Here is a 16,854-nt window from a genome sequence, read left to right as displayed (position 1 = left end):
CAGAAGTGGCTGTTTGGCCTTTGCCTGTGACTCACCCTGGCAGCTATTGTGAAATCCAGATTGTGACAAACACAGGAACTATTTTAAGCCTTTAAAGAACACATTACCGGAAGGCTGGATCGTTCAGTACAGCCAGTTTCTAGGTGAGGCAGAGGAAAACCCTGTGCAAACTGTCACTAACAGAAAAAGGAGAACTACCACCAAGAGAGCACCCTGATTGCTTCATCTAGGCTTGCTTGCACCCACTACCTTCCCAAGCCAAGGGATGATCCTTTATAAGCTGGTCTGCCATATCATCCCACCATATTTTTGGCGTGAGCGGTTCTTTCCATCCTTGAAGCCCTGTCTCTGTGCCAGGAGAGCTGATCCTTCAGATATCGCTGACTGAGGAGTAAAGAGCCTGGTGCTTTCAGTGGATGCTGTATTTGGGGGTTGATAGCTGTGACTGCCCCACCCCAATGCACTGTATGCCTGTTGCGTCTTTGTATGCAAGCAACTGCTCACTTATGTATTTCTCAGGGATTACATAATGATCAATGGCCTTCTGATGAACTTTGCCTGAGCTCTCTGCATCAATAAACAAACACACAATAGAAGGGCTTGAGTCAGTGCTCACGTTGTTGTCAAATAATCAATGGGAGCTGGAATGAAGACGCCTCCCCTGTGGAAACAGACTCAGAAAGTTGGGGCTGCTCAGCCTGGAGAAGAGAAGGCTGTGTGGAGACCTCAGAGCCCCTTCCAGTATCTGAAGGGGGTATAAGGAAGCTGGAGAGGGACTCTGCATCAGGAACTGGAGTGACAGGACAAGAGGGAATGGCTTCAAACTGACAGAGAGTAGGTTTAGATTAGATATTAGGAAGAAATTCCTTACTGTGAAGGTGGTGAGGCCCTGGCACAGGTTGCTCAGAGAAGCTGTGGCTGTCCCATCCCTGGAAGTGTTCAAGGCCAGGTTGGATGGGGCATGGAGCAACCTGTTCTAGTGGAAGGTGTCCCTGCCCATGGCAGGGAGGTTGGAACAAGATGATCTTTAAGATCCCTTCCAACCCAAACCATTCTAGGAGTTCCATGCCCAACAAACCCCATAGAGCCACTTCAGTTTGTCATCATAAATGAAATCTACTTGGGGTTTTGTTTGAAATGCTGAATTCAGGCCTCGGTGCCATCCAGAAGAGTGGCTGGTGACAAATGGGCAGGAGTGCAGCAGCGAGGCTGGCACAGCCCTGGTCCCACAGCCCCCACGGGCACTGGGTCGGGCAGGGCTCTGACTGCACGGGGCTGGACCAGCACTGCTGCTCTGGCAGCTGAGGCAACACTTCTGCCAGGGGAAGGGGAAGTGGCTTGTACAACACGCCAAGAACTGTTAGTTAAAAAAAAAAAAAAAATTAAAAAAGCAGAAATGCCTTCCTTTGGTTTTACAAGGCAGAGGCAAGGAAAGCAACATCACAAGAGAGCTCAAGCTACGGCTGAGGACTTGTTTTCTATGTAGACCTGCCAAAAAAAGTGTGACCAAGGAACAGCACATATACTTTTTCTTGCCTTAAAAGCTCAGCAAAGGCCCAGCAGAAGTGGGGGAGAGATAACAAGCCCACACAGCAGGACGTTAGGCAAGAAGCAGAGAAGCTCCATGTGATACTTCAGACCTTGCACCCAAACAGCCACAGACCCAGAGGCACAGCGAGGGGCTTTCTGGCTGCTATGCCCTGTTATAACCCACCTACGGAAGCTGAGCAGACCTTGTGGTCCTGGTGGGAGTGAGATGTGTGAAAATAAACAAGCAAGGTTTGAAGAGAGGAAAGTTCCCCATAGATCCGACATCTTCAGCCTACACAGATCTAAAACTTGAAAGCATGAAACATCCCTCAAATCACTGGTCCCCAGGATGAGTGTGGTGCTCCAAGCGAAGCATTCCTGGGCTGGTCTTCATTCAGCCAATGCCACAACATTGAAAAAATAGGGGGAAAAAAAAAAAGCATTCAAGCAATTCTGAGTTTCCTAGCAACTTCCTGAAACAAATTTGGTCCACAGGAGGCTAATGCAGGAGTGGCTGGATGGCTACTATGCCTGAGAACCAGGAAATAGTAGCTTAGCCAGGCAGTGACAGTACTCATGTCTGTCTGGTTGTTTGTCAGCCGTTTCACACAGTGCTAGAAAAGCATCAGCTAAACAAGGCCCTGGTAGAAGAATTAAAAACTGATCAGCCCCTCACTATCTCCACAGCACAGGGCTGCCAGGGTGGCCCAGCAGCCGCCTGCACTTGCCCACAGCTGTGACGAGAGAAAGGCAGGGCAGGAACAGCCTCGATGACAAAAGATGCAAGAGCTGAGGAACACCAACAGCAGCTGGCCCTGCTGGGGCACAGCTTCCTGCCCTGCCTCTGCCACCTACCCAAATACCACACAGACATTATGGTTGAGCAAATAAAGACATGAGCCACGGGGGCACGAGGATGGGTAGGTGTCAGGGAATTGCACAGGAAGGGAAAACATCAGGAAGGTTTCCATGTGTTGTATGGGAAGAGCATCCTGTTTTGAAGGGCAGGTATTCTGGGGGTGGCACTGAGGTGCTTTGCTACAGCCAAGAGACAAAGTCAGTGAATCCAACTCCAGCAGCACTCGTGCCATCTCTCTGCTCTTCACAAGGGACACACTGCCCCTTCCAACTCCACATCCTGGAGGTGGCACATACTGACACGACTCCTAAAGGCCACTGCCTTCTTCTCTCTTCAATGGGAGCAAAGCAGCTCCAGCAGTGATGCTGAGGCCCAGCAGTGAGCCAGGACCTGAGCCCTGTGCCAGGGCAGCACTCACCCCTGGCACACCCACACATGCCACCACTCTCCACTGCCTAATTTAAAATAATTCATTATTTTAAAGAATATTATTCTAAGTGCCTTTTTGCTCTTCTTCTTTTCACTCTGGATTCAGGCTGAGCCAGGCTGGCAGTCCTGGAGGATGGGAGGGCAGCACAGCCACCCACCACAGGTGGGCACAGCCCTTGGGGACCCACAACCACAGGCTGCAGCAGTGAGGGGGTGCTTGACCTGAGGCTTACAAGGGGAACCCAAAGTTTACAGACAGCAGCACCCACAGATGAGAAAAAGAAGCTTTATTTCCAAGGAAATGGACACTCAAGAAAAAAACATTTAAAAACTCATGACGTGTGCTGGGCAGGGATTTTTCTAAGGAACAACAATTGCCACATGCTTGAGGGTGAAAAGCTCAAAGCCTTCATCTAAGCTTCCTCCTCCATGCAGTCGCCCACAGCTCCCACTATCAGCAGCACTGCCAAGTTCTAGGCTGTGGCACTGAAGTAATTATCAAAATATTTAGGCCATGGAGAGCTATCCCTCTCCCCTGCCACACCAGTACAGTCATGGCCTGGCAGAGCACAGGACTTCAGCACGGATGGAGCATCACACGTTTCTTTGAGTTTAAAGTGAACATCAAACTTAAAGTTCAACCAGGTTTAATGTTGTTGGGCCACTGCTCTCTAAGTAAAGGATCAGTGCCTTCCTGTTCCTCTTCCCTCCCCAGCTAAAATATTTTAAGAAAACCCCTCAGTTATTCTAAGGGACAAGACCATGATTTGAGCCTACTGTTGGGTTTTGGGTTTTTGGATCTTTGGGGTTTTTTTGTGGCCAATCTGCTTAAACTCCCTCCCCTTTTTTTCCTTCCTCATTTCTTTTTTTTTTTTTTGAAAGTTAACTCAGCAGATTAACATCTCTCTGTGACACCCTTTCCAGGAATTACAAGTTAAATCATAGAATCACAGAGTGGTTTGGGTTAGAAGGGACCTTAGAGGTCATCTAGTTCCTACCTCCTGCTATGGGCAGAGAAAGCTCCCACTAGATGAGGTTGCTCAGAGCCCCGTCCAACTTGGCCTTGAACACTTTCAGGGATGGGGCAGCCACAGTTTCTCTGGGCAACCTGTGCCAGGGTCTCACCACCCTCACAAGGAAGAATTTCTTCTGTGTATCTAAATCTAAACCTACTCCCTCATGAATCAAACAGACCAGAGATGAACCTGAGTCGCTTGAGCCAACCCCTGCAAAACCAGAGCAGTGCAGGTTGGGGTGACAAGCAGAGTGGTCTGCAAGTGACAGGGACACTCTTGTGCCTCCGTTGCTGTGACAGCCAGGCTTCTAAAGCAGCTGCATGACATCCAACAATTAGTCTTTTATTACCCAAATTTCAAAACAACATTTCTAGCCCGTAGCATGTACAGCACTAATACCACCACAACAGATCAGACAACCCAAATTCAGCTTTTTAAGCGTATCTTAGAGAAGAAAGGAGAACAACAACAGAAAAGACACGCTTGTGACTCGCTGTGGCCCGGGGCTCAGCAGGATCTCTCAGGAGCCGTTTGAAGGCAAGTTTAAGTGAACAAACCCCTTTTCCACGGTGCTGGGGGCTGTGGGCAGCCTGTCCCCACCCTGTGAAGGGGAAAGCCTTATCGGGGAGCCAATGTCCCCATCAGCATGTGCTGGCAAGGGGAGATAATGCTTCACAAGAGGCCTGAGAGCAGCAAAACAATCCCATCACGAGAAAGGCAGCAAGTCCCCTGTGCTTAAGCAGAGCACAGGCGTCTGCAAGACCCTGTCCATCCCCTGCCAACTCGTGAGTTCTCAATGCCCAGAAGAGCCCTCATGCATCTATTCCTGCTGACACTAATGCAACTACCTGCTACAGTGAATCCTGCAGTTAATGGGTTTTGCAGGACTGAGATGTGATTCAGTGGCTCCAAGCGCTCGCCCCCGGCAGCCGGCACTGCTGCCTCTGCCTGGGCGCCTGCACAGCCCCGAGAGCAGCTCACAGGAGTGCCACTGCCACTTCTTCCTCCCTGCACTCACAAACAGATCTCAACTCAGAGCCAATTAAGTCACAGTTATATATGTATCAATTGTATCTCAGGTGTTTTTCAAGAAAAACAACTGTGGTTTTTTTAAGGTAGTATGAAAAGTGACTGATTTAGGAACTTTTACAGGCCCAGAACCCTGGAAGGGCTGCAGACTCCCCAGGCTGGCACACACTGATCACAGTCTTGCCTGCTGGCCTAATGATGGATTTAAGATCATCGACTTAACGAGCTTTGGATGAGGTGGGTAACAAAGCATGGTTGGCGTGCAGCACGGGGATATCTGTGGGCTGCTGTCACATCCTAATCGTACCTGCTGGACTCACCAAGACCAACAACCTCAAGAGAATGAGAACTAGAAAGAAACAGTTTCTCCCCATCCCCTCCTACTTAATTACCCTCTGCAAGGAGTTTTTCTGTTTCCTCATACAACCAGGTCCTCTTTTGCTGAAAAAAGACTTTGCATAAAATTAGGGAAACCCCAGTAGTTTCTGCTGGGTGCAGGTTTCTTAAGGTCTGCTGTGTACAATTCAGACTCCACTATAGATTTCATTATTTTTAATTAATATGTATTTAAATAAAGCATGTTCTACTTTGTAAACAGTGTCAAGCCAGTTCAACTTTGCCCAACTGAGTGCACAAGGAGCCCAAGACACAGCTCCCTAACAGAGTTCTGTGGGGCAGAACACCCTAAATAACCATTGCCCAGCCAAGCCCTCCTTCCTCCTGCTCAAACTTGGCCTCATAAAAACAAAATCTACTAAAACCAGCATATTTTTTCATCTCTCCACATCTAAATTTCTCCCAGATCAGCCTCTTCAGCACTCTTCAGTGCAAAAGCCCCGTTCTTTTGCACTGCTCAGGCCCTGCAGAACAAGTACAACATATGGTATGTAGGGCAGGATGCAGGCACAGGCAGATTATATCACCTCCCCATGCTTCCGTGTGTGGAAAAGGGGCGGAAGAAAGGCAGGAACTTCATTCAAACATCCTGAAACTCTCAGAGCCATATAAACACTCAGACTTGCTCTAAGCAATGGCTTTTGTGAGAAGAGCAACTTGACTTTAAAGTGTCTACAAGAGAATGGTTAAAATTGTTCGCTGAATCCCGGCCACCTCCGTTCCCCTTGAGCACAAGCGGGTTAGTTCATCTGCTAGGGGCTTTTTTGGCAGCTGAGCAGAACATGAGGGCAAGCCCCTTCTTTTGCATCCCATTTTATACTCATCCCCACCTAGGGCAGTGCTCCAGATGTGAAAAGATAAAGGAAGACAACATGCAGGTTAAACCTTAGCATGGAGGGAGACTGTGTCTCTGCAACAATGCTACTGGCTATTACCTCAAAGAAGGCTTTATAGTAAAGGGCACTGAAATAATTTGGGATTCTTAAATGAACAAACAAACTCTCGCACACAAACTCTTCAAAACCCAACCATGTCCATTTGCCAGCCGGAATGGAGAAAAAGTGTAGAGGAGATCAAAGCAGATGGAGAATTAAAATGTTACTAAGAAGAATAAAATAGCCTTTTGATTTCTGGCACACCACCCTGATCAACAGTGTTAAAACACCTCAAAAGCAGATAATTGCCTGAATATACTGTATAGATGAAGTGAACTTCTAGTTATAAACAAGTGGTTTTCACTGGGTTATTTACATTCTCATTTGGGTCAAAGAGGGGATGAAAGGAGCTGAAAGTAGCTGGAGATGAGGAGATGTTATTGCCTGACAGGCTGACATCCTTAGCCTGACAGTGTTATTGTTGGTGTGAGGCTGGAGTTAATAGCTGAGGCATTCAGATATAACAACAGACTTAAAGTAGCTTTATTCTGAAAGTTACCACTTTGGTATGTTTAACATATTTAAAATAGAAAGTATTTAAACAATTATTCTTCCAAGTTTTTGTTTATCTCAGAATCCAATTACCTTATTTTACAATGTTTACCTTGTTCCTGTCATTGCTTGAGAAACCTGAGCAAATATAAGTACTGAATTATCCAGGAGAAGAGTGAATGCTGCTGTATACAAACAGGTTTCAAACACGCCACACCAAGGGCTGATTTCTACTGGTGCTACTTTCAGAAGGATAACTATAGTAGAGATTTAAATATGATTTTCAGGAATTGCTTTTTCTTAGAAGACGGGATCCTTTACCAAAGGCTTCCACTCAATGGATAATTAGCACCCAGTTTTTTAGAGAGTTTCTGTCAAATAATTTGAAAGAAACAAGAAACAAACACTCTAAATCCCAGGGCACGGCAGTAAACCACCTCTGTCCTGACCTGGTCCCCAGTTCCCTTCCTGGCCTTCTCTTCAGTCACAACTTATTTCCCAATTCTGCAAGGGTAATACCTTCTTAAATGATTTAATGAGACCATCGAACACCAGCTGCCCAACAGCTAATTCCCACCCCCAGTTCCAAACTATGTCTGTAACTCAGGTGTGCCAAGGAGCCTGGATCCTCAGCCTGCTCCTCCAACCCCCCCCTTGCTCAACTACTGAGGAGACGGGGCATTTCAGAGCCGTGGACAGCACGAACGCTGGTGCTTTGGAGTGCAAAGTACAGGGAGTCTGGTCTTTGAAACCCTCATCTCTAAATATCGAGGTTAAACATTCATAGCACTGGACATGTCCCCACAGTCAAGGAGCTGGGCTCCTCTTCGCCCTCCAAGTTCCCTGCCGGCGAGGACCGCAGGGACACAAATCATGTCACCCCTGGAGGCTCACGAAACTTGGGACACAGCCCTGGAACTGCCGACTTCCAAGAAACCTCCCTCCATTCATTGTACCGGCGGGCTTGGCACGGAACGCCTGGTCTCTTTACAAAAGCGTCGCTCTGAAAACGGGCGATTCAGAGCGGGTGGCTGGGGGCGAGGAGGGGTGGGGAAGGATGAAAAAAAAAAAAGTGCTTCTCTCCCTCCTTTCCCCTGCCCCGAGCGCTGCGCTCCCACACTCCAACTCACTCTGTGTCCCCGTCCCTCTACTCCCGACTAACGGGATGCGCGGAGCCGGCCCCGGGAGCGGCTCCCCCGCAGCACCGCAGCCGGCTCCGGGTGCGTTCAGCGAGCGGAGCCCGCACCGAACCCCGGACTGCGGGGCCGCAGGTGCTTCCCCCCCGCCCGGAGCCCCCGCCGCGCACCCACCTTGTAGACTTTGCCGAAGGCGCCGTCTCCCAGCTCCCCCACCACCTCCCACACCTCGCCGGGGTCCAGGTCCCGGCGGACGTGCTCGTACTCCTTGGAGCGGCGCTTTTCGAAGGCGGAGAGGCGCAGGATGCGGCGGAAATTGGCGAAAGCCATGCCGGAGCGGGGCTGCCGAGGAGCCGCGGGGAGCTGCCGGCAGCCGCCTCCCGCTCCCGGGGGAGGACGGAGCCGCTGCGCGCCCGGGGAGCGGCGAGGCGGGACCGGGGCCGCCCCCAGCCGCGCACATGGAGCCGGGACCGCTCCACCTGCTGGGCTGGGCCGGTCCGGACAGAGCCATTGGCCGCCCGCGCCCTCCGCCCGCCCGGCACCGCCCCGACGGGGACCGCCCCGACCGGCACGGCTCGGCCCGGGTGCGGCTCAGCACCGCCCGTCTGGGCACAGCTGACCTCGGGTACCGCCCGGCATGGAACGGCTCAACTCAGCTCAGCTCGGCTCAGCTCGGCTCAGCTCAGCCGGGCCAAGATCCGCCCCGTCAGCCCGGCCCGGCTCGGCTCAGCCCAGCTACAGCCCGGCACCGCCTGGCTTGGCTCAGCCGGGGCAGGTCCGCCTAGGCGGGCATGGCTCAGCTGACGGCTCTACCTGTCCCGTCTCAGCCGGGGAATAGCTCGGCCCGTCCCCGTTCGGCCCGGCCCGGTGCAGCGGGCCATGGCATAGCCCGGCTCGGTTCGGCCGCTCTGCTGAGCTCTGCTCACGCCGCTCCCTGCAAACACCGGGTCAGCCGGGCAGGGAAGGACCGAGCGGTCCTCGTCCCCGTGCCCAGCCCGCAACATCCCCAGGGCTGCTCTGCCTCGTGGGCTGCACCGCGGGGTCCGAGCAGAGGCACGTCCCCGCATGGAAAATCCTAATCCCGAACTGCCTTGGCAACAGAGGCACGTTTCCTGCTCCCCTCGGTTCGTCTCCCCGGAAAACAGACAAACACAACTCTTTTTAAAACTCCCAGAAGCGGGAATTTGAGTCTATCCTCACGCCGGGCACCCGCCAGGCGCTTGTTTTAGGGAAGATGAGACCCGGTTGGTGTCGAGTGAGAAGTTAACATCCTCTCCAAGGCGACACTTCAAATCCTCTGGAAAACTGACTTGAAATCCAGTATGGAATGGGGACACCTAGGGGAACGCCCCGGCGGTGCAGCCCCGCTTCCTGGCGGCTCTGTGTTTCCCACAGGGGTCGGGGGTGGATGGTTGTCCCTGCACACCCCACTGACACCTACACCACCCACACACCGGGTATGTTTTGCCCCTTGTCATCTTTCTTTTAAAAAATAGGTTCATCCTGGTATGGTCAGCCCTCACGTTTATATTGGGAGTTTCTCAGTACCAATGCTTGAATTTAAAACTCAGTTCCTCCACTATGCTGGTGGTGAGGCCCTGGCACAGGTTGCCCAGAGAAGTGATGGATACCCCATCCCTGGAAATGTTCAAGGCCAGGTTGGGTGGGGCTTTTAGCAACCTGTCCTAGTGAAAGGTGCCCATGGCAGAGGGTTGGAATGAGATGAGCTTTAAGGTTCCTTCCAACCCAAATCCTTCTGGGATTTGATTATGATTCTATTATTCCTGGAAATTTGTGGCTGAGAATTGCAACTTTCTTGAAGCCACTTCCATGTCCACCTATTTCTTCCCTTCTCCCCACTGAGTTGTAGGAAAAACAAACTGCAAATGCAAAATATATCCCTGAAACAGAAAGAAGCTGAAAAATATTGAGCACTTTTTTCCCACCTAATTTCACGGAGTTTGGATTTGATCTGACAGGACATGGGATTTAGCAGCACTGGAGTAAGAACAGAATATAATAGAATCAGAGCAGCTACTTTCAGAATTTTGTGCTGTGAGGGGTAATTTCCATGGCACTAATACTGTTTCACTGGTCTTCCACCAGATCTCAGCCAACTGAGATGAAGCTGGATTTTGGGTGTTTTCTGCAGCACCTGTGTGTAGATGAAGCACTATTTGTTGTCAATAGGAGACCTTGCAGCACTGGCAGAGTATTTCCAGCTTATTGATGTTCATTGAAAGAATTACCTCTACAGTAAATATTCCTGAACACGAGATTGGCATTAATGCTCTAAAATTACAGGCCCTGTGTACTGTTTTGAAAAGTGTTACACAGAAAGCTGCATCACTTGGGATTTAAAACCAGAGATCACAGACATTACAAATATTGCACTTCAGATGTTCCAACAACTGCAGCACCCTGTAATACTAATTAACCAGCAGCTTGGTTAATATAAGGGCTTGGCAATTCCCCAAAAAGCTTTCAGACACAGCACGTATCGCCGTGTCCTCCCTGCTCCTGGCTGCTCTGGAAGGTGACACAACCTGGCTACTCCTGCATCATCTTCTGAAATATGTGGGGCTGAGGAGACTGTGCTGAGCCACCAAGATGCATTTCAGCTCTCATTGAAGATACTTCTTTCCCCTCCCCCCTTCCATTGCCTCTTTCCCTGTTTGTGAGACAGACAAAGGTCCAAGAGCCTACAAACCCTGTTTGATTTTATGGTATTCCTGTCCCCCGTGTTGCAGCAGTGTGTGAAGCCCCCGGGTCCGGCTCACCAGTGCTGTACAAACACGATAACCAGGTCCTGGCACAGCGAGCAGAAAATCGATGTAGGAAAAACCCCGGGCACTGATGCAGGAGATCCTTACAGCTGTGCAAGCAAGATACCAGGAACAAGGAGGGCAAGAGGGGATTTCAGGCTCACTGAAGCTAATTCCTGAGTACTGGAGCAACCTCTCATGTAATCCTTTCCACAACATGACCGTGCTCCATGTTAGAAAGCAGTTGGGTTTCTTGCCAAGAGTGTTCTCACATGAGGCCGTTTGCAACCCCTCATCCACAGGTTCACCATTTCCCCACCTCTTGCCTGCAGTTCTTCAGTCTCTTGTCATGTCTTTGCAAGACCCCGTGGTGCTCCAGCTCAAATGATACCTTTTTCCATGGGTTTCCCTCACTGACAGATATTTAAGGGTAGCAGAATCAGATCAGGCTGCATGTTGTTTTTAGCAGCCAGGGGCAGTTTGTCCTCTGTGTTTGCACCTGGGGAAGTTTGACTGAAATTCTGGATCTGGAGGTTTGGCTCTTCCTCTGCACTGGAGAAGATTAAATAGGACTAAAGATAATTGTTACTGGATCATGAATTAAAAGTGACAGCTACAAAAGAAAAATGGGTTCCTTTTTTCAGTGTTTCTGGTTTGTTGGAAAAGTCCTTTTTTCCTTCAGGTGTGGGGTAGAAAAGAAGAAGACAGGAAAAGAAGACAAGAAAAGCAGACAGGAAAAGAAGAGAGGCAGACAACAATAAGCACTTTTCCATTGCCTCTGTGCAGAAATCACATGACTCATAAATCAGCCCATCTTATTAATACTGTTCTATGAATTCTGAGCACTATCTAGTGTCTGTTCCTGTGTGTTAATTGCCTGTGCAACCTGTCAGGGAGCAGTGGGCATTTAAAATAAAATAAATCCTGCTAATTATTGCTCTCAGCTTTGTGCAGGCAATGCCTGAGAGCTCACTGCTCTCCTGATCTTCAGTTTTATTGCTTTCTCCGTGACATGACTGACCTGAATAAGGATCAGATCATGCTGCTGTTCAACTCACTGGACTGAAACGTGAGGGGGAGGATTTATATTAATGAGTTCTATGCGGTGCTGTGCATCCTCCTGTCCCACTAACTGCACACCCTGCGGGTCCTGGAGTTGGTACAGGGACACCTGCACCCTCCAACACCCCATAATGGGAATCGGCTCATTGGAGCTGATCTTACTTACTGTGTGAAAGGATTGGAGAAGGTCCCTGGGTCTGGATGCGTCTGCAATGCTGCTGCACTGAAGAGGAAAGCAGGAAAAAGAGCAGTTGCCCTGTTAGTACCAACCTTGCTCCTCTGGGATAAATTGAACTCTGGACCTGTTGCCAGGTAGGAACCATCTTAACACTCCTCCCAGCTCATGCTGTCCCTCTTAGCAAGGAGTTCAAAAATGAAGCCCTCAGGTGTGGGGAAGCCCTATCTGAGGGGAAGAGAGCTGAACATCTGTTTTCACCCATTGTTTTTTGCTGACTGGTTGGTGCAGTGCCAGTGCCCTTCTTCAGCCTGCCCAGCATCACCTACAGCCCCATCTGGGGAGGGGCTGTGCCTTCTCAGGGAAGGGCAGTGAGGATGCCAGGCTGCAGTGTGGGAGAGGGGTGGTAGAGCCAGGATTACCCCTGGAGCTCAGCCTTGCTGTTGGACATGACCTGCAGCTCTGCTCTGGATCAGGAGCCTGGCCAAGGGCCAACACTCAGGGCTGCTGCCCAGGGGACTCAGAGAGGAAGGAAAGAAGCCAACCACAGGGCATGTGGGAGGGATGGAAAAGGACCTCTTAAGGGAGGACACCTACCTGTTGGAGCGAGTCCAGAGGAGGCCACCAAGATGACTAGAGAGATGGAGAACCTCTCCTGCAAGAAAAGTCAGAGAAGTGGGATTGTTCAGCCTGGAGAAGTTTCAGGGTGACCTAACTGTGGCCTTCCAGTACCTGAAAGGAGCCCAGAAGAAAGATGGAGACTATTTACAAAGGCCTGGAGTGACAGGACAAGAGGGAATGGCTTCAAACTGACAGAGAGTAGGTTTAGATTACATATTAGGAAGAAATTCCTTACTGTGAGGGTGGTAAGGCCCTGGCACAGGTTGCCCAGAGAAGCTGTGGCTGCCCCATCCCTGGAAGTGTTCAAGGCCAGGTTGGATGGGGCTTGGAGCAACCTGGTCTAGTGGAAGGTGTCCTTGTCCATGGCAGGGGGTGGAACTGGATGCTCTTAGGGATCCCTTCCAACCTAGGCCATTCTGTGATTCTGTGACTCTATGAAAGCAGCTTTGCAGCACGGCTGGCTGTTGGGAGTTCTCCCCGAACCCCGCCGGCAGCAGCTGGGAGGCTCCATGGCAGGAAGCACCAGGATTTTGGTATTTCCTGAGGGTGTGACAAGCAGGAGGTCACCTTTATTCTCTGGATGCAAGCACTGGTTGGTATTCCACGTATTCTTTCCAAGCAGGAAATCAGTGCTTATCACGTGTTTCTAAATCTTTCTGCCCTGAAACAGAATCATCTCAAAAAGCAGTTCATCCATCAGCACATGGGACCTGCCTTTCAACTGCTGGACATTGGCGTGGACAGTATGATTAATTTTGATTGGTTTTAATGAGTTTGGAGCTACAAGGTTTCTCTTCAACCCCATGAAAGAACATAGGAAGGTATTTAAGTGCTTCGATATTTCTGGAGATGAGGTCAAATTAGAGAAATTAAAGTCAGAAGTGAGGCCATGAAAATGTCCCTAAATTAAAAATTAATCCTTATAATTAATTTGGTACTGCAGCTCACAGGTGATTCTCTCTTAAACCTGGGTTTTTTTCTCATTCACTCCAGGGGCAGGTCTTTGATGACTTACTGAACTGTCTAAATTAAAAATATTTTAACAGTAAGATTTCAGCATGAAGAAATAATTTTTGGGGTTAAACTGGGCATATTCCTCTGTCTGAGACTGTAATGGGAGGAGTTGGGCAGGACTGGGAGAAGGGCCTTTATCTAAGCCATTTTCTTCTGAGTTCATTTGTGGCTTCTCATTATTTTCCAAGCTCTTTGCAGTCCATTCTCAGGGCTATGACTGGGGAGGTACCTTGGTGTGGTACACCTGGACTTGAAAGTCCTTCGAGGAACATTCCTATAGCCATACCTTTGCTCTGTGCCAGATATGAGAAGCTTGCTCTCTTCTGTGATGGATCTTCATTTTGACCTTAAACCAGCTGCAGGTTCCCAGGGGAGTCTGGGTGGATTTCACCCATTCCCTGCAACCAGAAAGGGAGCAAAGCTGGTCACACCACCTCCCCTCCTTACAGAAGTGCAGGCACACACCCCTTACCAATTTGCTGCTGCCACCAGCTCACCTTTGTCCCTGTCTGGTCACCGCTGCTCATTCAAATCCCCCCCTGCTCTCTGATTAATGATCTCCTGTAGTTACACAGTTAATCAGTTATTAACAGGCTGTAGACATCTCTGTCACAACTCCACACCATCCTCATGACTTCCAGCATCTCAGCATGCTCTGGGAACTCATCTACCAAGACAGCCATTAGGATCCAAGGGAGATCACTTCACTTGCTCCTCCTTTCTGCTGCCAGCTTCCTTTATGGATAATTCTCCTCCTCTGTGTTCCACCACCAGTATCCTCTGTAATTATTTGTTACAGGCAGTTTTTGTACCTCTCAGCCCTGCAGGGCTTGCAGCCTATTCCCTGCGTGGTTTAGCAGTGCAGCGAGGTATCAAAGCCTCCGGTCCTGTGGATAGTTCTCTAATGCCCTCACAATATTTTCCTGGAACGAGCTGTTCTAGCCCCAAGTTGCACTGATCCTTTGCTTTCACTGATCCTGGCTGCCTGGTTAAAAGCCACTTTAAGCAGGAGCAGTGTGGCTGTGACCCTGCCATGAAGGCACCTCCCTGCTCCCCCAGCCACAGGGTACCTCCAGATGTTGTGAATCACTCCAACATCTGCAAGTCATTACAAAAGGCAGAGCAGCAGCCATGTGCCAGGGAGGTGCCCTATTAGCCTGTAACATATTCAGGATGAGCCTGAGGCAATCAGTTGGAACCAATTTCTCCTGAGTCAGTCAGGAAACAAGCAAGCTGGAGAAGGGGACAAGAGCCTGAACTTGGGGGTCTTTCTCTGAAATAACTCTTCATGGTGGGCAGACCTGTCCTACTGAGATGGGATCTAACTCCTCTCCAAAACTAGCAACTGAACTCCAGGGAATTTGAGATATTTGAAATTTTCTGCATTGACAAACAATAAGAAGAGGAAGGGAATCATGAAGACCCTCCCTGCAGGACCAGCCTGCTCCTAACAAATTCATAAGAACCCTTTACCTACACGGGAACAACACAGCCTCACGCCTCTGACCCCCTGGGCTCAGTTTACACCCACCACAGAGATGCACCAAACCTGTAAAAAGTGAATAAATCACAGAGCTGCAGCAAAGCAATTCCTTTGCTCCAGGGTGAGCATGGGAGACTCGTGTCTGAGAAGGAGGAAGGACTGATGCAAGTTGGACTTCAGCCTCGTACCTCACAGCTCCCCCCAGGACTAATCCTGATGCTGGCATTGCTTTCCCACCACACTGCAGTAGCTGTGTCTTGTTGGTGTTTTGAGGTGAAGCCCTTCCTCTGCCCTGCCTTCCTCCTCTGTGCTGCTGTTTGGCCACGTTCAGGCACACACGGAGCCAGGCTGCTTTGACATGGGGCAGACGGGGCTCTCTCCAAGGCTGGAGCCGCTCGCAGTGGCAGCTTTTGCTCCATATCCCCGGTACGTGCTCCGGGCACGGGCAGCTCCCATCCTGCTGCCGCGCTCCGAGGAACAGCCCAACAACAGGAAACGCTGTTTGCTTTGTTAACGAAACCACCTAATTAAGGCCATGTGGAGAGAAGGCAAGAGAAGCAGTTTCGTTTCTCTTGCTAAATATTGACTGTTTACCCTCTGGGCACAGCAGCTCAGTGAATTTATTTCCCCTCTCACCTTACACGCAGCCCATCACACACCACGGAGCCTCCTCCAAGCTCGCTGCCGTTGGAATTCCCTTAACGAAGCAGCACGAGGGACTAATCAGATTAGAAAATTCCAGTCTCCAGTCTCTGACCTCCCAGGAAGCAAGGTTTTGGCTTGTCTGTAGGGTGGCATCCCACCTCTCAGACCTTTGCAACTGCTCTGAGTCCAGAGAAAATAAACTCCATGGCTCAAATCCCAACTTTTCAGGATTATTCAGAGAACACAAAGAACTACTCTTTGCAGGGCTGAAGTGAGAGCTCAGTGCCTTTTCCATAAATTACCTTGATATTTTTAGCCCAGATTTGGAGGGACTAGCCACCTCCAGATGCTCCCTCTAGTGCCCAGAGCATCTCTGCATCCTGCACTGACCAGAGCAGTCATCCCAGTGGAAGCAGCAGCAAAATCAGGTTAGAGATGATTTCCCTTAGTGCTGTCTCCAGGTCCTAACGCAGCACTGTGTTCAAGACCAGGTTGGATGGGGCTTGGAGCAACCAGGTCTAGTGGAAGGTGTCCCTGCCCATGGCAGGGGGTTGCAATGAGATAAACTTTAAGGTCCCTTCCAACCCAATCCACTCTGTGATTCTATGAAATGGTTTCATACAAGCCTTTGCACCTTGTTTCGTGTGTGTATTAAAAAGGGGAATATGTATAGATAAAAGACATTATATGTACACACATATAAAAGGAATAAAAATTACACATATATATTTTTATATGTATATGAGGAGAAAATTTCCAGGAAAAATCACGTTTTGTTTGTTTGTTACTCATATCGTGAATTCTATTGTGAAATTATCCTAAGATGTAAATAAAAATGGAAATACTTAGCTGTGATAACATTAGATCAAAATGGCCTGCAAAGAATTATTCCTACTCCTCTGATACCTTCTGTAGTTAATCAAGACTATAAAAGTGGTGACCTGAATTAAGACAACACGTCAGTTAATGTAATTACAGGACAATTACACAGATTCATTACTTTTGTTCACCAAGGAGCCAGAAGCTGATCCACAGACAGCACAGGAGGTTCACGCTGGATGTCTGAGCACATCTCCAGGCCCTGCATTCTCCACGGATTGCACACCTTATTTGCAAGATAAAATGTAGTCACACACTGAAATTAATACTAAAATGTGTCTCTCTGGGGTGTCGGAGATAATGGAAAAGTTGTGGCTTTCCAGCCCAGAGCCAAAAGCCTTACTGAAGAAATTTAAGGAGGAAAAACAACGCCGAGTTTATTCCTTAA

The 16,854-nt window shown here is 49.4% G+C and overlaps 1 protein-coding gene and 1 long non-coding RNA gene across 7 annotated transcripts in view; one reads left to right on the top strand and one right to left on the bottom strand.

The window, feature by feature from the left end:
- Positions 1 to 8,298, bottom strand: part of STK10 (serine/threonine kinase 10) — a 46,799-nt gene extending 38,501 nt beyond the window's left edge. Inside the window, exon 1 of the mRNA XM_051793552.1 lies at positions 7,997 to 8,298. Coding sequence (XP_051649512.1) covers positions 7,997 to 8,152 — 156 coding nt within the window. The 5' untranslated portion in view covers positions 8,153 to 8,298. The remainder of the gene's footprint in view (positions 1 to 7,996) is intronic.
- Positions 1 to 16,854, top strand: part of LOC127473698 (uncharacterized) — a 901,041-nt gene that overhangs the window by 710,798 nt on the left and 173,389 nt on the right. The window contains exon 1 of one of the 6 annotated variants that reach the window (XR_007905550.1): positions 12,713 to 12,758. The exons of the other annotated variants lie outside the window; for them this stretch is intronic. This is a non-coding gene — a long non-coding RNA (uncharacterized LOC127473698). Of the gene's footprint in view, positions 1 to 12,712; positions 12,759 to 16,854 lie in introns of those variants that run through there. 6 annotated transcript variants of the gene reach the window in all.

The sequence above is a fragment of the Manacus candei genome, unplaced genomic scaffold, assembly GCF_025592945.1.
Source record: "Manacus candei isolate 608988 ecotype Guabito, Panama unplaced genomic scaffold, ASM2559294v1 h1tg000037l, whole genome shotgun sequence".
Taxonomy (NCBI): Eukaryota; Metazoa; Chordata; class Aves; order Passeriformes; family Pipridae; genus Manacus; species Manacus candei.
Note: the sequence above shows the minus strand (reverse complement) of the source record. Positions and strands in the feature narration are given on the sequence as shown.